This window comes from Nelusetta ayraudi, unplaced genomic scaffold (assembly GCF_046127955.1).
Source record: "Nelusetta ayraudi isolate G7.1 ecotype Tasmania unplaced genomic scaffold, CSIRO-AGI_Nayr_v1 ptg000182l, whole genome shotgun sequence".
NCBI lineage: Eukaryota > Metazoa > Chordata > Actinopteri > Tetraodontiformes > Monacanthidae > Nelusetta > Nelusetta ayraudi.
The window spans coordinates 94,471-119,705 of record NW_027466231.1 but is presented as its reverse complement, the minus strand read 5'-3'; the positions used below and the strand labels follow the sequence as shown (position 1 = coordinate 119,705).

The 25,235-nt window shown below is 47.8% G+C and overlaps 2 protein-coding genes and 2 long non-coding RNA genes across 5 annotated transcripts; 3 read left to right on the top strand and 1 right to left on the bottom strand.

Annotated features, from left to right (window-relative positions):
- Nucleotides 1-969: 969 nt before the first annotated feature.
- Nucleotides 970-14,075, top strand: akt2 (v-akt murine thymoma viral oncogene homolog 2). 2 transcript variants are annotated; one of them, XM_076015218.1, is made up of 14 exons: nt 970-1,477; nt 4,014-4,188; nt 4,476-4,607; nt 4,720-4,831; nt 6,521-6,680; nt 7,335-7,466; nt 8,520-8,585; nt 8,682-8,750; nt 9,764-9,886; nt 10,518-10,646; nt 11,163-11,377; nt 12,548-12,635; nt 12,746-12,848; nt 13,286-14,075. In XM_076015218.1, the coding sequence occupies exons 2-14, from the start codon at nt 4,143-4,145 to the stop codon at nt 13,363-13,365; spliced, it is 1,455 nt and encodes a 484-aa protein (XP_075871333.1). In that variant the 5' UTR covers nt 970-1,477; nt 4,014-4,142; the 3' UTR covers nt 13,366-14,075. The 2 variants fall into 2 exon arrangements, with proteins under 2 accessions (XP_075871333.1, XP_075871334.1); XM_076015219.1 differs by having other exon boundaries at nt 971-1,477; nt 6,521-6,674.
- Nucleotides 13,860-14,607, bottom strand: LOC142881145 (uncharacterized). Its single transcript, XR_012925515.1, has 2 exons — nt 14,361-14,607; nt 13,860-14,200 (listed from the first exon to the last, which is right to left on the bottom strand). It is a non-coding gene; the product is annotated as an uncharacterized LOC142881145 (long non-coding RNA).
- Nucleotides 14,608-16,055: 1,448 nt separating this feature from the next.
- LOC142881148 (uncharacterized) lies at nt 16,056-17,923 on the top strand. Its single transcript, XR_012925518.1, has 2 exons — nt 16,056-16,911; nt 17,059-17,923. It is a non-coding gene; the product is annotated as an uncharacterized LOC142881148 (long non-coding RNA).
- Nucleotides 17,924-19,802: 1,879 nt separating this feature from the next.
- On the top strand, nt 19,803-24,472 carry ccnp (cyclin P). Its single transcript, XM_076015225.1, has 8 exons — nt 19,803-20,067; nt 20,878-20,953; nt 21,045-21,214; nt 21,743-21,841; nt 22,898-23,053; nt 23,312-23,470; nt 23,574-23,752; nt 24,255-24,472. The coding sequence occupies exons 1-8, from the start codon at nt 20,014-20,016 to the stop codon at nt 24,463-24,465; spliced, it is 1,104 nt and encodes a 367-aa protein (XP_075871340.1). The 5' UTR covers nt 19,803-20,013; the 3' UTR covers nt 24,466-24,472.
- The last annotated feature ends 763 nt before the right edge of the window (nt 24,473-25,235 follow it).

Below are 25,235 nucleotides of genomic sequence, written 5' to 3'. Positions count from 1 at the left end.
TGTTTCAGTTTCCCTGCGTTCTCACGTTTTCTGCCACAGCGATGATCATGATGATGGTGATGATGGTGATGATGATGATGATGATGATATCCTGAAGAATAACATCGCTAGAAAAAAAGCTGTATTTCATTCACTTAATGTTCAGTGTCTTAAGAGTCACTTCAACAAACTGGAGTAAAGAGAGGTTTTGTTGCGACCTTGCTTTGCTTCATTTTCCATTGACATTCCAGCAACATGTTTTCTCCATAATATCCCAGGACATATTGTTTCCTCCTATGAGGTGGCTCACCAAAACACTCCATCCATCTGCTGCTGCTCCACTACTCCCCCTCTGGCACACTGCACAACCCACTGTGGCCCCACCAGTCATAAAGTTGACCCTGATCTGGGTGGTCAAGGTTCAGTTCTGGGGTGATTTTGGTTGGTTTTAAGTGGTTCTGGGATGGTTCTAAGTTGTTCTGGGGTAGTTCTGTGGCGGTTCAGGGATGGTTCATGGTGGTTCTGGTTGATTCTAAGTGGTTCTGGGATGGTTCTAAGTGGTTCTGGGGTAGTTCTGTGGCGGTTCAGGGATGGTTCAAGGTGGTTCTGGGGTGATTCTGCTTGATTCTAAGTGGTTCTGGTATGGTTCTAGCTCAGGTATGGGCAAACTATGGAAATACAAACTATATATGTATATTTTCCTCCTATGAGGTGGATCACCAGAACATTCCATCCATCTGCTGCTGCTCCAGCTCCACTCTGGCACATTTTACAACCTATTGTGGCCCCACCAGTCAAAAGGTTTCCCCCACCCCTGGCCTGGCTGCTAAACGGGTATGGTAAGAAGATTTTATTTTTATTTTTATTTTTATTTTTATTTTTATTTTAATTTTAATTTTAAGCCGCTTTCAGAAGAATCCATTTCCTCAGTGCTGGGGAGCAGTGGACCCTCTCTGATCTCGTACGTCACTTCCTTTTGTGTCGGTCTGCGAGGCTGCTGCTGCTGCTGTGTACTGTCTGGCTGAGACGGTGGCTTTCCACGCTGAGCAGGCGATTCACCACGCAGAAAAAAGCCCCCAGAAAGAGGCGATTGTATCCCCTGCGGATTGTCGGGAATCGTCTGCCTTGGATTTCTCAAAGAGTACCTCTCCCATCCGAGTCGGAGCGCGGTGGACTTTTTTTTCTCTTTTCACCCCCCTTTAGCTGGCGTTTTTCGGGCGAGCTACTGCAGGAGGAGCAACAAGAAGCCCCAAGCACGCCGAGCCGACGCCACCGCTCGCTGTTGTTTTGCGAGAAGAAAACAAGCTGAGCGAAGCGGAGAAAAACCAAGCTGGTGTGATCATTGACAGAGTTCAATACGCACTACGGGCTTCAAAAGTCACATCTGCTGCGAGCTGCTGCTCGGTTGGAACTCTACCACCACCACCTCTTCCTCCACCACCACCAGCACAACTTCGTCGACGACCGACTGCCGGTGGACTACCGAGACCAACTCTGGGTAAGAAAAGCCGGGGCTTGATGCGCTCGGAACTAGCGCTGGTAGCTTAGCCGTTAGCGGCTAGTTAGCCGCTAGCAGCTAACTAGCTTCGAAAGAGCTATTTTGGCGATGTGCCTTGTTTGGTCGTAATGCGGTCATGGTCCTCCGTGTCCTGGGTGGCTGGCTGTGTGAGGAGCTAACTGCTACTGTGCTGCAACAACTCACGAGCAACAACAACGCAACCACAACAACCAAGAAAAAGAAAGGGGAAAAAAAGACAAAGTTGACGAAGCGGTGTAGCAACTTGTTTACCGTGTGTGTGTGTGTGTGTGTGTGTGTGTGAGGGGGGTGGTTGTTACGATATGGGACGTTACGTTAACGGCCTGCGGCCGAAGCAACTTGTGAAAGTGGCTCTTTCTGTTGTTTTTGTGACCTCCTCGTCTCTCTCTCTCAGGTATCGCTCGTTTCGGCTGAAGTCGTCGAATCGACCGTGAGAATCGCAACGCGATGGTTGTTTACGTTGCTCCGCTTGCGGTTGACTTGGGTACACTTTGTCATTTTTCAGACCTTAGTCTCAACACAATTATGTAAGTCGTTCGTTATGTCAAGCAATTGGATGTTTAGGAGGGGGTCTTAGGTGTTATTATTATTTAAAAAAAAAAAATGTTTTAATAAATGCAATTTTGAGTCGTGCATCTCATCAAATGGCTTACCGAGTATCTGTGCACTTTGATAAACGCAGTGTGAGAATAGTAAAAGTGCACCGTTTGTCTTATTTATCAGTCAATCATTCAATCAGTACCCTTTACTTAACCAGGTAACAGACTCATTGAGATGAAAATCTCTTTTTCAAGAGCGACCTGGCCGAGAGCGCAGCATAAACAATGTTACAGCAATAAATACAACAACAACAACAGCAACACAAGCACAGTCATACACTGTAGCCAGGAACACAAATGACTTACAGCACAAACGCAAGAACACAGGTCAAAAATAATTGTTAGATCATTATTATAAATAATTCATTTATATATATATTTAAAAAAAAAAAAAAAATCCCAAATAACTTTTCTTTACTGACTCCGCCTAGCAAGTAGTAGCACACTGAACACACAGCGGCTTGCTTGAGCACTTCTTCATTTTTAATTTTTTTTTTGCAAGTTTTATCTGTTGTGTTTTTAATCAAGGAAACAATTTTTTTTCTTTTTTTTAAAGATCAAATGTCCACCGAGAGACTGCACGCACTGTAATATTCAACCTGGCCACTTTCACTGAAACACCGTGAAATTCTGGTAAACCTATTAGCCAACATAAGCTGTTGATTCAGCGCTGACCCTGGATCACCAAGGCCTCTCTACAAACATGCAGCAGCGCGAGCCGCGAGAGCCCATCGCATTGGACATCACCGCACTCCCACTTTGTCTGATGATACACTTAATAGTGTCACACTGATGATTGCTCTCACAGTCATGCTGTCTGTCAGAAGCAGTGGTGTGTGTGTGTGTGTGTGTGTGTGTGTGCGTGTGTGTGTGTGTGTGTGTGTGTGTGTGTGTGTGTGTGTGTGTGTGTGTGTGTGTGTGTGTGTGTGTGTGTGTGTGTGAGCGCAACTTGATGTATCTCACCTGTGTCTTCCCATATTGATGACTCCCACAAGTCCGGTGGTCTTAACAAAACACCGGTCTTCCACACACACACACGCAGGTGTTTCAGTCCCTCTTACATCTCGTAACCTGTAAACTTCAGGTGCTTCCATTTTCAGTGCGTTCGCAGAAAGCCGACTTTGTGTTCAAATCAGTTTCACTTTTAAGTATTAACCTCTTCCTTCCTGCCGATGCTTCCACTTCCTCTCAGCCCAGGCCTGGTGTTGTTTGCCCCAGGTAACCCCTGCACGTCACTACTAACTAACACTACTCGTGTTATCAAAAGGAAGCCGTCGTTATGATGCGAGTTGAGACGCAGAGTCGGTTGCTCAGTCATTTGAGGTTTTTCTTGAAGTTTCAAGTTTTCAACAGCTTGGCCGTCGTATTTTTTTATTTATTATTTTTAAATGGTACTCTTTCTTTAGCGCGTGAAGCAGAGCCGTTACTAACAAAAAAAAAAACAATCTCCTTACTCTTCTCATGTCTCGACATCATTATTACTCCATTAGCGAGTGCATAAAATGTTCAAACGAGGCACATTGCAGCGTCTCTGCAGGCCGGAGTAACTGCCACTTTACTGACCACTTAGTTTTTCTGTCCTCTCTAAACCATCCCCCCCCCCCAAAAAAAAAACCCCAAAGTTTCCGTGTTGACTGCGAGGAACCCACGCAGAGAGAAAACGGCAACATTTTCACACGTATACAACCGGGCCCGGCCAATGTTTAACATTTCAGCTCCGTGAATGATTAATGTTGCAATGTGTCTGCTTGCCCTCCTATGTCCTGACTGCATCATGGTGCTCAGCCAGGGTGGTCGTGTGCACCCCCTTCTTCTTCTGATGGTGATGGCGATGACGATGAGTCCATCTTTATATCTGCATGTGTGTTGACAGCATTTCTCTCTCCCCCCCCCCCCAGGCATTACAGTACATGGTCCTTTCTTTAAACTGAGCCACCGTCGGGCACCTGACCAATAGGAGCAGTTTGCACAGTTTCCACCAGCTTGTCTGCACCCCCCTCCCAGTCCAGAGAGTGTTCTGCCCCAGCATGAATGAAGTCACTGTTGTGAGAGAGGGATGGCTTCACAAGAGAGGTAAGGGGGCGTGTTTGCTGTCCATCATTTCAGTTTGCATTTTGGGGAGGGGAGGGAAGACCGGGTCACACGTGATATTTTGGAGAATCAAAGACTTCTTCTACCCCCACCCCCCCACCCCATTAACCAGAAACGTCCCCCCCCCCCCCCCCCCACGATGATAATATTGTGACGCGTATGAGTGCATTTTAAGGACTAACTGCAGAATCAAATGCAGAGTCAGTCAGCTGACCCACCCCACCCACCACCCCCCACTCAGAAAGACTTGTACCTCCTCCTCTCTCCAGGTGAATACATCAAGACATGGCGTCCCCGCTACTTCATCCTAAAGAGCGACGGCTCTTTCATCGGTTACAAAGAGAAGCCTGAGGTGTCCAGCGACCACAGCCTCCCACCACTCAACAACTTCTCAGTGGCAGGTCAGTCCCCCCCCCCACCCCCCACACACACACACACACACATACACTTCAGTAAGGGCCAGGATGAGACACTGACACAGTTGTTCCTGTCTGGTGACCCCCCCCCCTGCAGAATGTCAGCTGATGAAGACAGAGCGACCCCGGCCCAACACGTTTGTCATCCGCTGCCTGCAGTGGACCTCCGTCATTGAGCGCACCTTCCACGTAGACAGCAATGAGGAGAGGTGGGGGCCTTTTTCTCAATGGCTTCCTATTGTACGCGCAAAAAAAAAACATCGCAAGCGTCGCCAAACACCTGCGCAGTTGAAGATTCAGAGATTTTATTTGTGACGTTACATGGCAGTGAAATGTCGGTGTGGCAGAACTGGACGTCATTGTGCATCACCAAGAATCAAGAAAGTGTCAAAAAAAAGAGTTTAAAAAAAGTGCCAAGTGAAATATAAATGAAAAATAAATATTAAGAAGCGGCAAGTACAGATAAGTGTTATGCAGTATAATATAATATAATTAGTTGCAACCAATGGAATGCAAAGTATATAATATACCATTTAGTATGTAATAATACTATCAACAGTAATAGTAACATCAGTAAAATAGTATTAGCATTAATAATAGTAATAATAGAGCAATAGCGCAGTAAATATAATAATCATTATAAACAATAATATAAGTTACAGATACAGCCAATGCAGATCTGCTGTATGTATCCTATCCATCCTGTCTGTCTGTCTGTCTGTCTGTCTGTCTGTCTGTCTTGAGAGTGAAGCAACCGCCAGAGGGAAAGCAAAGAGTTGCAGCCTCAAGAGTTGGATAGCATGGACGGCATGGACGGATGGAGTTAATAATAATATATATGTATATATTCATATGTATGTACACACACAGATATGTGTGTGTATGTATTTAAATTCTACAGCTGAACTTTTTAACTTGGAAGTGGAGCTTTCCACGGCCGACGCGTCTGTTACCGAGTCTTTGATGTTTGCTGCCAGAACCGGGCCAGACTGTACTGAGTCACTGACAACAACACGGTGAGCACGGAAGCTCACGCTGCCAATGCTCTGAGCAAGATGGCAGAGGATTGGTAGAGTTGTACAGTACGGTCGGGTTCATACCCATTTCAAACGCTGCCACACAATGTGCACACTCAGTCCTACCATAAACACCACCAGCACCACCAGCAGTCTGGGTGCTCACCCGTCTTTCTCGCCGTGCGGTGTTTTCCATAAATAAGGGCCAGCGTGGAGATAAGTGATGGTACCTGAACGCACCGCAGGGAAAACTCTCCAGTCGATGCAAAGAAGAGAAACCCGATGAATTCCCTTTCAACCGTCAGTCCACCGACGTTGGCAGCGGCGTCTTTGCAAAAAAAAAACTCAACAAAGCTCGTTTCTAACTTGTAGACAATGAAGGCAAAACTAGCGGTCACCGTGTTTCTACGTCAAATGAAGGGGTTTTCAAAGAGAGCCACGCCCACAAACCTGCTGTCCAAGGGAGTGAAAGGAGTTTTTCTGTGTGCCTTTATCTTTACGTGTTGCCACGACGTTTTCGCAGACATTTCATCAAGCGTGCGTCAACAGATTGAAAGACCGCCAGGCGAACCTGATTCACTCAGCCTCCGGACCAAAGGGTCTGCCGAGCACCTTGAAGCTCAGCAGCACCCAAGATTATCGCCTGCCTTCTCGATTTAGACGGTGGACTTCTGGTTCACCGCCCACGCCCCCCCCACTACAGCGATATATTTTTAGCACGGAAGCAAAGAGTGCAGCGACTAAACAAGAAGTTATTGCTTCTTACGCTTGAATTCAATTCAGACGTCGTTCGCGGAGGTCGAGAGCACAATGCACACGTCGCTAAGTACATTTCAAGGCCTGTATCTGTGTGTGTGTGTGTGTGTGTGTGTGCGTGCTCAGGAAAGAGTGGATGCGATCGATCCAGGCCGTGGCCAACAGCCTGAAGAGTCAGCAGCAGGACGAGGAGCCCATGGAGATCAAGTTTGGCTCCCCCAGCGACAACAGCGGCGCCGAGGAGATGGAGATCGCCGTGTCCAAGTCGCGCTCCAAAGTGGTCAGTGTATGTTTGCATGTATCCTCCCGCCGCGCCCGCCCACCCGCCCATCATGGACGCTGCAAGTTGTCCGGACCTCCCACCATCAGCTCCACCGTGTTCTTCTTTTTTTTAATTATTTTTTTAATGTATTTTGTCCTTCATAATTCATTCTTTTTTTTGGCAATGGTTTTTGTTTTTTTCTAAAATGGGTCTGGACGTGATTCAGTATAGTTGTCAGTGTTAACAGGATAAGTAGAGTGAATGTGTATAAAGGAAAGGGTTTTTGTTGACCATCGCTTGCACACGATGGAGACGAAGCTCAATGGTGCCAGCAGCGCAGCGTTCAAGTCGGTCAGTAGGACAAAAACAGGTGCATACGAAACACATCTTAGCTCCAATAAAAGCCAATCAATCATCTTGATTGAAAGCAGAATCGGCTCATTTAAAATGAAATGAAAGGGCAGCAGCAGCCCTGGGATACATTGAGGAAGTCAATAGGATTTTGAAACGGTGGTCGTCGTCGTCGCTACTTCAAAATCTTCTTTTGCAGATCTTCATTGTACATTTTAAGCTCATTTTTCATCCGTTCTTAAGTGAAGTAGAGCAGCGTGTTTCTATTTGATCCTGACAGCAGCGCCACCATGTGTGACTGGCATCTCTCTCCACTCCCCCTTGCAGACCATGAGTGATTTTGACTATCTGAAGCTGCTGGGCAAAGGAACCTTTGGGAAAGTCATCCTGGTGAAGGAGAAGGCCACGGGAATGTACTACGCCATGAAGATCCTTCGCAAGGAAGTCATCATTGCTAAAGTTAGTACCGCAGGTGTTGCTGCGTGGGTGGCGCGTCGACCCGGCAGGGTTTTAGGAAGCCGGCGACTTCCTGAAAGCTCGGCGGCGGAGAGAGCCTCCGGCTGCTGCGTCTCGAACGCCACAGACTCTCCCAGCAAAGCAGAAGTTACCTGTTGGGTGTTGTCACCTCGGTGGACCACGGTCATCATTTGTCGCCTAACTGGGCGGTCGGGTCAGCTTTGATTAAGGAAACGCTAAATCACATCCAGCAGCGTCTTCAGAGCTCCTCTGCATCATCAGCAAGAGAACCCAACTGGTGACGGTCGTTTGGAGAACCAAGGCCCATCGTGGACCTTCTGCTAAGCATCCTGGAGGGCAAGCGGGAAACTGCTCGGTGGTCTCCAGCTGAGATTTTGTGTATTAGAGAAATGTGATATCAGAAATGGGGTAAAGCAAATGATGGAGACCGCAGAAGACACACGTACAATATATGTCTATATATTTGTCAGAGTATTTTTTTAATTACTGAAAGGAGAAACGTCAGCAACTCTCAGTCGACGGGCGTTCAGTCCCTGTCCCAGGGAACCAATGGGGAAAAGGCTCTCTAGGTTTTCTGAAGTCTAATCTATCAATCAATCAATCAATAGTTGGGTCACTGGAACACTGCAGTCACTACGCTCAGCTCCAGGTAAATATTACGTGGTTGCAAGGTGTTTTACTTCCCACCTGTACTTCCTCCTCCGGCCACACTATCACGCTTGTGGTTGTCACAGCAACGGCAGAGCGACTCGGCTGCTCCTGCTGCACTCTTTAACGCTGCCTTGGAAAGATCTCACTGGTTTGCTGGGAGGGGAGGGGGGGGGTTCTAATCAGTTTACTATTGTTTCAACTACAGGCTGCTGACATGAAACACAGTTTTTTCAACTTATTGCCGAAGTGAAAAATGTTCAATCTATGCATCATTTTTAGTTGGAGATGAAAGTGAAGAGAAAGTAGTGTTTTATGGTTGGTGTGAAGTGTGTGTGTGTGTGTCACTTGATTCTGATCAGTGTGTGTGTGTGTTCTCTCCACCAGGACGAGGTGGCGCACACGGTGACAGAGAGCAGAGTCCTTCAGAACACGCGGCATCCCTTCCTTACGGTGAGCAGCGTGTGACTGACGGGACGCCCGGTCTTCACAGCCAATCAAATCTCTCGCTCTCTTCTTGACACTCTGTCTCCTTCGTTTCTTCCGCAGACACTAAAATATGCATTTCAAACACACGACCGACTATGCTTTGTGATGGAGTATGCAAACGGTGGTGAGGTAAGTCCTCTCCCTCTCTCCACTCTGCTCTCTCCTTTGTGTTGTTCATCGGTACTGCGAGCGCACCCTGTCACCCCCCACCCCCCACCTCCACCCCTCTCCCATTCATTTGAAAGAATTCAACTCGAGCGGTCCATCCATCCCATAATTATATCAAGTTACACCTCGACGTCTTTGTCAGTCTCATAAACTCTGTCCATCTTTTTGCCTGGCCAGGACTTTAAAGGCCTGTTTCACATGTTTGTATGTTTGTTGACTGAGCCAGTGTGCTATTTATCACTGGAGATTCATCCAGCCAGCCATCCATCCATCCATCCATCTATCATCCATCTATCCATCCATATATCCATATATCCATTCATCCATCCATATATCCATCCAGCCAGCCATCCATCCATCCACCCACTCATCCATCCACCCACTCATCCATCCACCCACTCATCCATCCATCCATCCACTCATCCATCCATCCACTCATCCATATATCTATCCGTCCATCCATCCATCATTCCATCCATCCATCCATCCACTCATCCATCCATCCACTCATCCATCCATCCATCCATCCATCCATCCATCCATCCATCCATCCACTCATCCATATATCCATCCGTCCATCCATCCATCATTCCATCCATCCATCCATCCATCCATCCATCTTCAGTCTAGAGCTTCCAATTCACCTCACATGTATGTTTTTGGAGTGTGGGAGAACGTGGAGAGAAGCCATGTTCTCCATGTTCTCCATGCAAAGTCCACACAGAAAGGTCGCGAGTCATTTCAACAAATGTCATCCAGGCAAAGGTCCAAAAACAGAGCAACACTCAATAAGAGACAGTTCAAAGTCAACTATGACATTGTGTCATTGAAAAGCCCCAGCAGGAAGTCTACATTGTCATATAGAGACCAGTTCAGTGAATGGATGTTGCTGTCAATCTTTCCCTGCGCCTCTCATTCAATTGAATTCTCATGAAATGAGTTGTGGAAGTGAAGCGTGTGTTTGTGTTTTGCAGCTTTTCTTTCACTTATCACGGGACCGAGTGTTCACAGAAGACAGAGCCCGGTTCTACGGAGCGGAGATCGTTTCAGCACTGGAGTACCTGCACTCTCGCAACGTCGTCTACCGGGACTTAAAGGTGACCCGTCCACCTCACTCTCTCACTCTCTCACACTCTCACACCGCGTGGCACCTTTTCACACTTTGGTGACGTCGTGTTTTTTCCCCACAAAGCTTTACGTTGGTGCTCAGTGTAGCTTCACGGTCCAGTCAAAGCATTTCATCAGCAGCCGAGTGGCATCTTTTGAAGCAGGAAGCATGGATGATGTGCAGTGACGGTGTAAAGGACAGTGGACAGTGTTCAAAGAGAGCCCTCATCATTGCCTCTGATGAAGTTCCCTCTTCATCCTCCTTATTCTTCCACATGGACAATAACAGTGTGTGGATCACCGTCAGTGTCCTCAGTAGCAATGCTGATGTCCTTCACATGCAGGAGGCCTAGAATAACCTGACAGCATTTCATGCAGGCAGAAAGCCATGACGGTCCACACACACACACACACACACACACACTGAATGTAATTATGGGAATATGATTGAAAAATGTATTGATTAGTGTCCAGTGAGCCCATGACGGCTGGGCACCATTCAGGATGTTTGACACTCAACCAACCAACCAACCAATCCAGGCTTTCAGGAGGTCTCATCAGGGAAGTGGGGTTTGATGGGCACTGATTGTCTTTCTCTTGCTGTCTGGTTCCCCCCCCCAGCTGGAGAACCTGATGCTGGACAAGGACGGACACATTAAGATCACAGACTTTGGTCTGTGTAAAGAGGGAATCACCGACGGAGCCACCATGAAGACATTCTGTGGAACCCCAGAGTACCTGGCTCCTGAGGTGGGTCGCTCGCACTTGTCGTGACCAGCCATTTATTATTGACGGATGAGTTCATTAGTTCTGTGTCTACCACACACACACACACACACACACACACACACACACACACATTGACAAGGTGGCTCAGTTCAGTGGAAGCTGGCAGTGAGCGCCGCGGTGTGAGGACAGCAATGACCAGCAGAGGGTGGAGAAAGACCACCAACCAGAGGGACTGCACTCCTATAGCCCAGTTCTATCCCCCAAAGCACTTTACAGTTCACACATCACTCACACACCAATAGGTGGCACTGCCAGCCCCATTGGGTGTAGACAGTTGGAGCCGGGATTGGAACCGCCAACCCTTCCATCATCAACTGGCGAGCCGCTCCACCAGCGGAGCCTGGGCCGGCCCCAGTACAGCAGCGTAGTGCAGATGAAGCGGGCGTTGTCACGTTGTTGCACCTCAGGAGGCCTCCTCCCCACCTGCTGGTGTCTGTGGTGGCTGTGGTCTCGTCTCATTGGCTTCCACTGCGCCAGGTGCTGGAGGACAACGACTACGGCCGAGCGGTGGACTGGTGGGGGCTGGGCGTGGTCATGTACGAGATGATGTGCGGCCGCCTGCCCTTCTACAACCAGGACCACGAGCGCCTCTTTGAGCTGATCCTCATGGAGGAGATCCGCTTCCCCAAGAACCTGGCACCTGAGGCCAAGGCCCTGCTGGCCGGCCTGCTCAAGAAGGACCCCAAGCAGAGGTCAGTGAACGCAACGCAGCCGCCAGTTCCCACCGGGACTGGGTCCACTGCTCGGGTTGATGTCATTTCATTTCACTTCACTTTATTTTGACTGCCGTTGAACGAAAGTTCCATTTGAAAATCCAGAAATCCTGCCTCATTGATTGTCAGTGAAATAAATATCAAATTAGAACCTCCTAGAACCAACCAGAACCTTCCAGAACCACCCAGAACCACCAGGGTGTTTAACTCTTGATTGAAATGACTGTGGAAACCTGGAGGAGATGCAGCTGTTTGATGACTGACCATAATTTCTTCAAGTTGGGCTTTTGGGCCCGGTCAAAAAGCTTAAGGGGCCGCACACGGCCCCCGGGCCGTAGTTTGCCCACACCTGCTCTAAAGGCCACTCGGCCTGAGTGTAATCCTCTGTCCTCTGGTGCAGTCTGCTGGAGGCCTTTTGGAAGTGATGGGGCTGTGAAGCAGGAAGCTGCTGGTTCCTTTGCTGTCAATGAGGTTTGGTGTGAAGATAACGGCCCCTCAAGAGGCCTCCTAATGGATTGATTGGCGCTGCTGCTGCCGCTGCTGCTTCTGGGAATCTGAGCTCATTGAGCGCCGCCTGCAGGCCTCCACCACACACGGCGTGGACGTTAGCAGGAAGAGAGAGGAGGGGCTTTCACTGGAAGTGGTCCCAGCCAATCGCATCATTAGACCGGCACACAAACACCTGTTCCACGCAGTCGGCTCAACCCACTTTTGGGTCGCAGAGCTTGTTTTGATTGGGCCATGGCATCCTGGCCAGTTTCAATTTTTATTTTTATTTTTATTTTTTTTAAAAAGGTGATTTTAAAATAAATATATGCATACTTGCATAGAAAATGTTGCACATTTCTTTATTGCTTTTGCAGAACACGCATTTCAATTCAATAGCATCAATTTAATTCAATCTTTTCATTTCAGATGGAAATGATATGAATTACAAATAAAGAAAAATAAAACCAAAATAAAATATTTCCAGAGTATAGAGCATTTTTGTGGAATAGATTTCAGTGGTGACTTCATCATGAGGAAGAACGATGATGTTCCCGGGACTCCGACCAGCAGTTGAGCACCAGCTGGTTGAGAGAGTGTGTCCTCTGACTTTGATTGGATTATTCCTGTGTGTCTTTCCTGACCTCTTGTTGTGTTGTGCAGGCTGGGAGGCGGTCCCGACGATGCCAAAGATGTGATGAGTCACAAGTTCTTCATCTCAATCAACTGGCAGGACGTGATTGAGAAAAAGGTACGACTGTGTTGCTGCTGCTGCTGCTGCTGCTGCAGCCGGGGGGGGATGAGGTGGAACAGAGGAGGTTTGGTGTCTAACACAAGGTCCCTGTGCTTTCCTCTGCTCAGCTGGTTCCTCCCTTCAAGCCCCAGGTGACGTCAGAGACAGACACGCGTTACTTCGATGATGAGTTCACAGCACAAACCATCACAATAACTCCCCCTGACAAATGTAAGTCAACACACCACTAGGTGGAGCACTCTGCCTTCTTTCTGTTTCTCGCGCTAATAATAACAATCCCACCACTCTATACACTGTCTTTACACAGCTGCTCTTGATTGTTTCTTGCATATATATATCTATCTATCTATATCTAGAGATATAGATATAGATATATCTATATATAGAGAGATATAGATCTATATATATATATAGATCTATATCTATATATAAAGATATATCTATATCTATATCTCTATATATAGATATAGATATAGATATATATAGATAGATATGTGTGTATATATAGAGTTTGACACCTGTGCTCCACATCATGCTGACACACACACACACACACACACACACGTAAAAAGTGGTTCAGAGGGTAATCTTTGGTGTGTGTGTGTTCTCTCCCCTCCCCCTCCCCCCCGGACCTGCCCCGCCCCCAGACGACAGTCTGGACCCGGAGGACTCGGACCAGCGCACCCACTTCCCCCAGTTCTCCTACTCAGCCAGCATCAGAGAATGAGCCGCCAGACTGTTGAGCCCAGCAGCAGCAGCAGCAGGCAGCACACCTCTCCTCCTCCTCCCCCCCTCCCCCCCTCCTCGCACCACACTCACCTTTCCTCAGTCACACTCTTAACCCCCCCCCCCCCCACACACACACACACACACACACACACACACACACAGACACACACACACACACACCAACCCCCACCAACACCCCCCTCCCCCATAGCCTGCTAGGAGGGGGGGGGATTCTAGCAGCACCACATAAAAAAAAAGGAAAGGAAAAAAGACAAAAAAAACTTGCACAAAAGAAACCACACACACGCACACGGTTAAAATTTGGTCTTCAAACATGCACCACAACACACACACACACACACACACACACACACACACAGCTGACTGACTGAACTCTGCAGGTGTGTGTGTGGTGTGAACACACTGGGCAGCTTCGTCTCTCTCTCTCTCTCTGTCCTCTCAGGGTGCTAGCCGCTAGCTGCAAGGCTCTCCTGCAGGACCGACCCCCCCCCCCCCGCCCCCCCCGCTGCTCTACACTGGGTACCTCCCTCCCCCTCCCTCCCCCCTCCATCACAGCCTTTGACTCTTTGGGAGGAAAAACACAACAAACCAGGTTATGCCAGCAAAGTACCACCTCTTTACCAGCTGTATGTGTACTGCACACACACACACACACACACACACACACACCACAAAACACACACGCACGTACTTGATAAGGTTTCGGGGAAAGAAGTACACCGGGGGGAGGGTTTGGTTGGGGGGAGGGGGGGGGCAGTTTTAATGTCGGTTGCAGTTGTTAGTTTTCAATGTGAAGCCATACACTGCATCTGCTCCACTCTCCCTGACTCTCTGACTCCCTGACTCCCTGACTCCCTGACTCCCTGACTCTCTGACTCCCTGACTCTCTGACTCTCTGACTCCCTGACTCTCTGACTCCCTGACTCTCTGACTCTCTGACTCTCTGACTCCCTGACTCTCTGACTCCCTGACTCTCTGACTCTCTGACTCTCTACAAACAAAGTGCTCTTTGGAACTCGCTGTTACAAATCAAATTGTTGCTCCAGTCGCGCACACAATGAGGGGAGGTGGGGGGGGGGGTGCACTGCACTGCACGGCTGTATTGTACTATCCAGTACCACCACAGGCAGTTGTGTCTTTGTGAACTGGGTGGAGGCTGCGGCTCATTCAGTTGAATCTCCTTGAAGTAAAACAGGTCCCTGAACGCACCGTCTTAGTTTGAACCCCTCCCCCACCCACCCGTCCCCCTCACACCGCTGTGTGTGTAGGTATGAAATGAGGGAGCCTCCATCATCATCATCATCATCATCACCACCACCATCATGGTGCAAGGAAACAACGGCAACGCACGTTGTGTTGCTTTGATTTGTTGCTCATTTGACGGAAACGTTGGATTGGAAACATTGTTTGTGCCGCCGGCCTCTCCTCCTCCTCCTCCTCCCATCCTCCTGCAGCCCAGGTGCCTTTTTAATGGAAAACCCTCAGTGACTCTTGCTATTTCTCTTTGCTTTTGAGTTTGTTTGTTTGTTTTTTTTTAATTCTTTTTGCGGTATAAATGCTGGTTTTTGGTCATTTTTAAAACATTTCTCTGTTCTGAGATGATGAACTGGTTGAGTCGCTGCTGGAGGGAAACTTTGAATCTTCTGCTGGTTGCTTCCTGCACATGGAAGCAACACTGGCTCATCAACACTGGCTCACCTCTACTGCTGGCCAACAGTCAGTCAGTCAGTCACTGCTGAGCTTTCCATTCAAACATTTGAATGAGTGGATCAATTGGACATAGTTTGGATTGGGGGGGGGGGGGTATTTATTGGTGGGGGGGGGGATTAAAGGGTGGGGCAGCACCTGATTGCACACTGCTGCTGCTGCACACCTGATTTGGCCTCAGTCAGAACTTCCTTACTGCTTTGTGTAGTAGTACTGGTAGTGGTAGTAGTAGTACTGGCAGTACTGGTAGTAGTGGTAGGCGGTCTCCAGTGCAGCCCGTGCAACTCATCCAATACCAGATTGCAGCTGTGTGTGAGCCCTCTCTTTATGGACGTCTCCATTGTCTTTGCTTTGACCTACTGCTGGAATATCATTGACAGGAAGGGGGCGCTGTTGTGCCGGCGCTGGCTGCTCCATGGCCTTTTTTTGTTGTTGTGAAAGGGAACCAACAGCTGCTGGTTTCTGGTGTGCTGGCTGGCTTGGGGGGGGGGGGGGGGGGGCTACTGCTACTACTACTACTACTACTACTAGTATTAGTAGTAGTGCTACTACTGTAGTGGACCACACCAGACTGGCACTACTACACCAGGACCACTGTAGTGGTCAGCTGGTCCACTGAGCAGCTGCTGAGTCAAACAAGCATCCTCCAAAGCTTTGCAGAGAGACGGAGGAGGAGATGAGAAGATGCTGGATCACATGGTTCCCCATCCACACGTTATTAGAGGAGCACATTCATCCATCCATCCATCCAAGCATTCACCCACCCACGCACTCACTCACTCACTTGTCCTCACCCCCCCTCCCCCACCCACCCACCCAACCCCTCCCTCCCCCAGCAAAAGAATTAGGGTGCCAACGTTTTAATCATTTTCCCCTTTATTTGTTTCTTTTTTTTTTGTAATATTATTGTAATTTTAAAAAAAAAAACGGAAAAAAAACTATTTCTAAAAAAAAAAATATTAAAATTAAGCCTTTGATCGTTGCTGTATTTAAAAAAGAGAGAGAGAGCGAGAGAGAGAACGAGAGAGAGAGCGAGAGAGAGAGAGAGAGAGAGAGAGAGAGAGAGAGAGAATGAGTTCCAGTCATCTTTCTGGAGGCCCCAAACCCTTTTCTTCATGTCGAGTGTTTCTGTTCCACGTTGCTGGAGGAGATTTTTCTTTTCTCTTTTTTTTTTCACAGCTCTTCTGAGCTCCATCAAGAGACATCACCGTGTTTGTTGTTGTTGTTGTTGATGTTCATTTTTTGTTTTTGTTTTTTTCCTCTTTTTTTTTGTTTCTGCTAGTTTTCTTTTCTTTCTTTTTTCCTTTTTTGTCCATCTAATTCTTTAAAAAAAAAAAAAAAAAAAAAATTGGAAGACGCATTGTCCTGTCTGAGTATACATTATCCACAATATATATTAAAATTTTAAAACCGCCTTCTTTTCCATTTAAGTTCTTTCATTTCAAGGCCCCCCCCCCCCCTCAGTTTTCTGGGATCGTCGATGATGTTGAATATTTTCCTGAACACGGTTCATTGTGCGAGCTGCTGGTTGTTGCCTCGTCTCTCCAGTCAATCAACCCATTGCATGTGTGTCCTTCCAATCACTCATCACTGTACACACACACACACGCAGGTCATCACGCAGATTTTTACTATTTTAAAAACTCAATCAAAGTCTTTCATTTCTGCCTCCATGTTTTCTTCATACTTGCAAACCCTTTCAAATTAAAGGTTGAATAATTTCTCCACACGCGCCCAGGAAGAGAGAGTCGGCGTACTGTGAAGTTGAGCTGCTGCATCCATCCGTCACTCTTCCTCATGTCACACCGGCCTTTCTGTTTCTCTCCTCTCACTCACCTTGTGAGTGGCGGTGAGATGTGAAGCTGTCAATCAGACCCCCCCCCGGCCCCTCCCCCTCCTCTCATTGCTGCGCAGCGAGTGGCCCCTCCCCCTCCCCCGCCCCCTCACCCCTACAGCGGCTCAGTCCTGTGACCAGACAACTGCAGCACCTCCTCCTCTCATTGGCTCAGCCACACGTGTGTGTGTGTGTGTGTGTGTGTATATATATACATATACATACATATATCTCAAGATCTGAAGTGATGCACTGATGGACTCCACTGTGGAAATGGCCTTCATTGCTCATCACAGCCGTCAGGTTGCTGCGGCTGCGCCGGCTCATCGTTTTCTTCAACAAGAAAAAGGAAGAGAAATTGTTGGTTGCGAAGCCATATTCTGAAACTTTGCTGCTCGCCATGCTTTAAGCAATGCTTCTTAGCAAAACACGTGCATTTTTTTTTTTTTTTTTTTTTTTAAGGAATAGTTTGCACACAAAAAAATAGTTTCTTTGACATTTCTGGGATTTTATTATTTTTTTTTTTACAACTTATTTGGATGGCAACTTGTTTATATGCAATAAAAGGAGCAAAAGGAAACCCCTGGATGGCAAAACATGCAGCTGTGACTCCAAACTGATTTGAAACCAACTCCAGTCTGTGTGACTGTACGGGTGTTGCCTTAATTTCTCATTTTATTTTGATTGTTTTTAGCCCAACAGCTTCAGCGAAGGTCCAGCAGAAGGAAAACAACACTTTTCCACATCACTTTCTGCTATCTGCTGTACGTTTCTTTCAGGCTGAGGAGGAGGAGGAGGAGCTTACATTCTGCAACTCTTTTTTTTTTTTCCCCTCCAGAAATGTTCCTTAGACCAAGAAAGAAAAGTTGGCCAGATTTTGAAGCTTTTCCTTTGCGTGAATTGTTCCTTTAATAACCTGACACCTCTCCTGTAGGCTCACACAGGCACAATCAAGTGCCTCCTCACTATTGTGTAAATACCAAAAATAAATAAATAAAATTTAAAAAAAAATGAAATGAACTCACAGCTTCATGGTGAATGCAGCGTGTGTAGAAGGGGAGGCCTTGCAGCTTCTTAGTCTTTTCATTTGCAGCTTTACCACGGCGGCGACTTTGCTTTGTGTACATACGAATGTGAGCAGTCACGAATGTCACACACACACACACACACAAACACACCTGATGCTGGTGGAACAACTTTTCTTTGGTTTGGTTTTGTAGCTTCTTGCTGTTAGATGAGGCTCGGGGGGGTTGGGGGTCGTGGTCCATTTTGGACGGTTTTTCTTCCCGCCTTTGCGAGACTTTCCAGTGTCGTAGTCCTACCCGCTACACTATGGTAGCGTATAATATTTGCAACTCTAATCTGCCAGTAAAGGTTTTTACTGAACACAAATGTCTGCGTCTTCTTTCAGTCAGGGCCGGGCACCGTGCTGACGCTGCATTCTGCACTTTTGTCGTACGTACGCGTGACAACATCCAAAGTCGCTGCCGCTCGACTTCCACATCACAGAGGCGAGAACTAAAAGATAAAAGTGCAAACTGTTGTCGCGTTATGTGAAAAATTAGCGTCGTGCCAGACAAGCGCACCATCTGGTGGTTCAGAATCAACGCAACGTTCGTGCCCAGGATGGAGGAAGACGACAAAGCTGATTTAGAGGAAACGTGGATTTGAATCGCCGGTAAAAGCGGGAAAATAAAAGTTCTGCGCTGCAATTGGAATGTAGTGGTTGTCGCTGTTCAAATTATTATTATTATTATTATTATTTTTTAAACATCTGCAATCTGTAACAAAACACGTCTGGATGACACCCAGCCCTACATTCACTGCTATTAATAGACACAGTGCACGATCAGGGGAAAAGCTGCAGAGTCAAAGGTTTTGCTGTGATGCACAACAACGACATGATGTGGCTGACGTTGCAGTCGATGAGAGAGGAACAGTGCTGGGATCAGTTTCCTGACCGTTCTGCATGGTAAGTACTGCATGTCTTCGTGTGGCTCACGCAGCCAAAATATCACCAATGAGGACAAAGAAGATTTTCACAGGATTGATGATTTACACATGAACTTAATTTGACCTTCTGGAAACTATATGCGCACACTACTGTTATGGCCCAGCCTAGGGGGCGCTAGAGCGCAACATAAAGACCCCCCCCCCCCCCCCCCAGCTCTCAAGGAAGACCATGCATGTTGGTCCACAAGACGGATTTTACTCACGACAACCATATTAGGGTAAACGTCAGGGAGGGCGTGGCCAAAAATAATCAACAAAATGGCTCTTTTTAAGATCTTAAACTGTTCAAGGAAAATAACAAAATAAATGACAACCAAACTACGCTCCTTGGCTGAACACGGGGGGAAATGCTTTCAAGAGTGCCCGAGAAGACACATTGCAGGCAGGAAAGACAGAAATAATACACAACAATATACACAGACGTAACAGCAAAATACAACAATTGAGTGCTTATTGCAGTGTGTGTACACACACACACACACACAAAAATTGAACAGAAACAACAACTACGTTCCAATTGCAGCGCAAAACTTTTATTTTCCACCTTTTACGGGTACACACACACACACACACACACACACACACACACACACACACACACACACACACACACACACACACAAAACAAACTTATGCGTATCTTTGCGCCTTTTTTAGTGGCTGTACGGTCATTCGGGACCTTTTCTAGTGGTTCTACGGCGAATAGCTGCGGACACGGAGAGAGGCTACATCACTGCTTTTAGCACAATAATATAAAGTTTATATAACATATAAAATGTTGTTCTTGTTCTTGTTGTTGTTGTTGTTTAAAACTAATCCAAAAGTATTCACCCGGAAGTGCGAGCTCTCACCCGTCTACGGCGGTGACGTCGCCCACCCAATTATGCAATCAGCGCGGCTCTCTTTCCCGCCTTTATAAAAATGGATTTCCGGCCGGCGGGGCGTCATGTCGTCTCCCTGCTTCCTCCGTGCTGGGCCTCCGCCGGTTCCCGTGGATAAGTAGCTGCAGCGGCCGGACTCCGGATCCCTGACCGCGGCCTAGCGAGCGAGCTAACGAGCTAACTAGTTAGCATGGCCCGGGCTGGTTTCTGCGACTCCAAGCCCCTGCTGGACTTACACAACAAGGTGAGCACAAGCAAGCAGCCACCAGGAGTTGTGCACCTCCTCACGAGACCCACGCGACACAGCTCACCCACAGGTGTGGGACAGGAGCCTCGAGCAGTCCTCGTTCCAGCCACCTGGTGGTGCTATACACCTGCTCTGCTGCTACCTGACCTGACTAGACTGGACCCGGAGACACAGCACGCTGCTGGTTTAGTCGGACTCGGAGTGCAGTGTTGGGCACTGGTGGTGACACACAAACACACAGAGGTGGCAAAAGTGTTCACACTCTGCACTTCAGTGAAAGTACACATACTCTGGTAAAAGTGCTGAGTCATCTCCTGACTCCAGTGAATCCAGCGAACATTACTGGATGTTGACCCTTGACACAGTCTCTGTCTCTCTCTCTCTCTCTGTCTCTGTCTCTCTCTCTCTGTGTCTCTGTCTCTGTCTCTCTCTCTCGCTCTTTCTCGGTCTCTGTCTCTCTCTCTCTCTCTCTGTCTCTGTCTCTCTCTCTCTCTCTCTCTCTCTCTCTCTGTCTCTCCCTCTGTCTCTCTCGTCTCAGCCTTGGGTTTTTGTGGAATGAATTTGAGTGTTGTGGAATAGATTTGATGTGCGTGGTGACTCGGTGATCAGGAAACATCGGTGGGTCCTGAGACTCCTCCAGTTGAGAGCCGCTGCTCCTCCAGCGCCTCACTGCATGGATTAAAAGCAGTGCACTTGGTGCTCACCCACCACTCACCCTCCTCCAGATGTAAATGTCGGTGTGGCTTTGCGAGGATTTAACAGCCACCAAGTCGCTCGTGCTCACACTAACATGCAAGTCGTTGGTAGGAAGGGCGGCTGTCTGCTCAGGCAACCGATGACATCATCAGGGGGTTTCACGGAGACGGCCAGACGACATCAGTGGGTAATGTAGAACCTACTAGAACCTGTCAAACTCATTGTTTCCGGTGCGAGTGCCTCTTCATGCGTGGCCTGATCTCCATTCCTTGAAACAGGCGCTTGCGTGGACAAGCCGGTGTTGTTTCACCCGGGGGGTCTACAGGGTCTCCCACACCTGCAGGCCTGGTTGCCCAACCTACTGAGGCGTGAGGTCGAACTGTCCCTGGAGAAGCTGGGCCTCATCTGGGACCATACGTACGCCTGGGAGATGTTCTTGGACATGATGGTAGGAGGCCTTTGTGCAAGACCAGCGGTGTTATTAATGTGGCCACGGGATATCTTTTCTTTTATGTATGAACAGTAGTGTTTTATGTAAATATAAAAAAAAAAATCATTCAAATGTTTATTTTAGTTGGAGCAGTTTTATTTTGCCTTGGAATGTTTCTTATTGTTTAGACTTTGCGTTCGCGACTGTTGACACAAGGTGGCAGCACTTGGTGAAAGCACATATTGGGGCCTTAAAGGTGCAAGGAGCGCAGGAAGCGGACCTGGACCTTCAGTCTGTGGCTGCGTCAGGAAAACGCTCCTCTGAGCTCGGACTGGCAAGAGTGGAACCGGTTTAAACTGGAGATTCGGAGGAATAATAGGAAATCACCATTGCAGTTTGAAAACAATTCCGGGTCACTGCGTCTCATTCAGAACCGTCTGTGTTATTTTCTTGTCAGTCTAACGACTACTTTGCGTGTATTTGCTGTATATTGTAAGAAGCAGAACATGTTGCACTGCATCTCCTGTTTGTGGTTGGACCCTGCAGAGGAGTCAGGCGCACAACTGCCTGGCCGGCGCCGAGCTTCCCCTGCACTTCACCGACTCCACTCGAGTGGTTCTGGTGGACTGGCTGGTCCAGGTTCACGTGAGTCCTGCTGCGTTTTCATCTCCAAGGTACTCAAGCGAGACTGAAAGACCTCAACCTGTGACCACATCACAAACCATGGGGAACGTCTCAGAAATGAGCAGTGTGCGTTTCGCTGCTTCCGTCTCCTTCCCAGTGGACTGACTGAGACCTGACAACAGCACCTAATAATAATAATAATAATAATAATAATAATAATGATAATAATAATGCAGTCATATCAATGACTATTAGTGTTTGCTAATTGCTCGCCGTTAATGTAGACGAGTGAGTTGAACGATGAGGAATCATCGTTTCCATCCCAGCAACTCACTTCCAGGTCCATCCATTGTTCCTGCTTAAAGGGGGAGGACGCAGTTTGGTGGCATGGAAGTATTCACTGATTGGCCGCTGTATTTTAATAAAATGCTCAATTTTAGAATTGTAAAAAAAAAATTTCATGCGTTCACCCAGATTAATTAATCGTGATTAATCTGATTGATCTCAATTTCTTTCGTTAGTTTTTTCTTTTTTGCTCCCCACGAAATGAAACGCGATGAACATGGATGGAAATTCAATGAAATTTGTGATTCATTCATTGCTTTCAACACAAAACTCCAATCCGCCCATCACGTGGCTGCAGCTAAATTCAGCTAGCCTCGCAAAGACCTGGTGAAGATGATTGGCTGGAGAAGAAGAACAGGCGTTTTAACAAAGTGCTGACCTGGTGTTTGTGTTGGAGGAGAACCAGTAGGTGTCTGCTAGCATGAACAAGAGCAGCCTGTGAGTGCAGGTTGAGAACTGCACCCCGGGTGTTGATTCCCCTTAAAAACAGGAAGTGGGATGAACGTCACATGGTCTCATTTTATTCCTCTAAATCTCTGACTCAGCTGTGCCAGTGTTCAAGGCTAATAGATTAAAATGACCAAGAGGATCCGTAAAGGTAGAGTTTCCACTAGAAAATAACCTTGAAAAAAAGAATCCTCTGCCATCTGTTATTATTTTTAGTCGGGTCTCCTCTGTTTCGATGAGCGCTCTCCGACCCTCGGAGTGTCAACGTGTCGTTTCTCCCACCAGGACATGATGGGTTTCCAGGCGGACACCCTGCACCTGGCCATCCACCTGCTCAACCAGTCGCTGTGCAGGATCAAGGTGACCATGTCCAACCTGCAGCTGCTGGGGATGGTCTGCCTCTTCCTGGCTGCCAAGAAGGAGGAGTGTCGCCTCCCAGAGGTACGGTGGAGCAGCTGCTCGCTCCGGTCACATGGCCGCATCCCTCCAATCCCGTGTGAACCCTGGTTGATCGTGAATTCCAAACCCACTCTTGACGTGGACGCTGAATAAAACGATCTGTGTTCTTGTTACTGGCTGTGATGATCCAGGTTTCTTCTCATTATTCTTTTCATTTCTTCCACTTTCAAACTTTGAATCGAGTTGTTGGACATTCAGCTTTTTTCCCAGATGTTTTCTGTGTGTGTTTGTGTGCGCTAGGTGTCTGGACTGTGCTACTTGATGGACCACACCTACACCAAGCAGCAGCTCCTCCGAATGGAGCGCAAAGTTCTCTGTGCACTCAAGTTCAACTTGTCCTACTGCCCGCCTCTGAACTTTGTCTTCATCTTCGCCTCCATTGGCCAGTGCAGCGCCACGGTAACCCAGTCAGAGCAGAGCAGCCTCGCTTTGCCTCAGTGTGGACGCACCTGCACAACTTTGCTTTGCTTTTGTTTGTGTTGTGTTGTTGTTGCGCCACCAGGTGGTGTGGATGGCTCGCTACCTGCTGGAACTCTCTCTCCTGGAGGGCCAGTGTGTGGTCTTCTCGCCCATGCAGCTGGCGGGAGCGGCCCTCTGCTTGGCCCGCCAGGTTCTGCAGGAGCCCCTGACACCAGAAGGTGAGGCCGCCTGGTATCTGGCCTCCAGCGTCTACACAGGCAGGTAGGTCTCCAGCAGAGTCACTGCAGGGTTTGGACCAGCAGGGAGGAGGGGGGGGGGGGGGGGGGGGGAAGTCTTGGACTGTTGGGCCACAGTGGGTTTGGAGCAGCAGCAGATGGATGGAGTGTTGTGGTGAGCCACCTCATAGGAGGAAACAATCTATCCTGGGATATCATGGAGAAAACATGTTGCTGTAATGTCAATGGAAAATGAAGCAAAGTTGCAACCAAGTCAGTGTCTGTGAAGCTCCACCAGGGGGTTTAGCTCTTAGAACCTCCTAGAACCACCCAGGACCACCATGGTGTTTAGCTCTTAGAACCTCTCAGAACCACCAGGGTGTTGAGCTCTTTATTGACATGACTCTGCAAACACTGCAACCATGGAGGAGATGCAGCAGTCTGATGACTGACTGACTGACTGTTAATATCTTTTCTTCAAGTTTGGCTTTAGGGTCAGATTAAAAAGCTTAATGGGCCGGTTGTGTGTTTTTGCATCACCGGTGCAGTGAGGCTGTTCTGCTGAGGGCCATGCACATTCTGGCCACTGCTGCAAGCCACGCCTCCAACCAGGAGACCTGCGCCCCCTACATGAAGTTCTCCTCCCCAGAGGCCATGCACGTCAGCAGACACCCTCGTCTGAAGAGCGCCCCCGCACTGCTGGCCGTGGGAACTGCACGCTCACTCCCACAAACTTTTATACGTTTTGAAAATAAATAAATAAATACAATCGGTTGTATTCATTTCTTAGGTTCTCCTGCTCTGGGAACCCTTTCCAGTGTCCATTCAACTTAGCAGATATCTACTGGCAAACAGCAACCACAAGCTGTTTCCTTCAAAGAAAGATCCAGTGGTCTGCAGCAGAGACGCTGCCTGACGCCCACCTGCCTGAGCCACGCACTTGCTGTGTGACCTTGTGACCAAGGTCATCGGTGTTTGGGCTGTGAGCTGAGACTCTGCGGTTCTCCTCATGGCCAGGTCGTACCGTGGACGCTGGTACAAGTCCTCTGATTGCGTCCTGATCTTTGTCTGCTTCCGTTATCTCCTCGCAGCTTCCCTGCGAGCTCGTCCTGATACAGAGTACATACAGACTGAGTATAACAAGTTCCACTGCAGTACAAACACAACTTTAACACAATTTGTCACGTGTGAATATCCAGGTTCTACCCAGAACATTAGAATACCCTCAACAGGTTGTTGTATTTCTGCAGTTCAACTTAAAAGGTGAATGTGACATATTGTATAAAGGAATAATATGCAAATCAATATATTTCAAGCTTTTATTTCTTTGGATTTTGCTGATCAGGTCTGGCAGCTTTAAAAAAAAACAAAAAAAACAACTCAAATTTTATAATGTTCTGAGTTTGTGGCTTTGTGGTTTTAATAAGCTGAAAATCTTAACGAGCAAAGTGACAACAAGGAACTGCTTGAGATGTCAGTTTGTGTGGAATGGCTCAATAAAATTTGTTGCTTTCATCTTTGATGTTAAA

Bases quoted from the DNA above. Each gene is read 5' to 3' on its own strand.
- akt2 (XM_076015218.1), top strand. From the start codon at position 4,143: ATGAATGAAGTCACTGTTGTGAGAGAGGGATGGCTTCACAAGAGAG. The intron at 4,608-4,719 runs GTCAGTCCCCCC...CCCCCCCTGCAG, and splicing joins CAACAACTTCTCAGTGGCAG to AATGTCAGCTGATGAAGACA. The intron at 11,378-12,547 runs GTCAGTGAACGC...TGTGTTGTGCAG, and splicing joins AAGAAGGACCCCAAGCAGAG to GCTGGGAGGCGGTCCCGACG.
- ccnp (XM_076015225.1), top strand. From the start codon at position 20,014: ATGGCCCGGGCTGGTTTCTGCGACTCCAAGCCCCTGCTGGACTTACAC. The intron at 21,215-21,742 runs GTAGGAGGCCTT...TGGACCCTGCAG, and splicing joins AGATGTTCTTGGACATGATG to AGGAGTCAGGCGCACAACTG. The intron at 23,054-23,311 runs GTACGGTGGAGC...TGTGTGCGCTAG, and splicing joins AGGAGTGTCGCCTCCCAGAG to GTGTCTGGACTGTGCTACTT.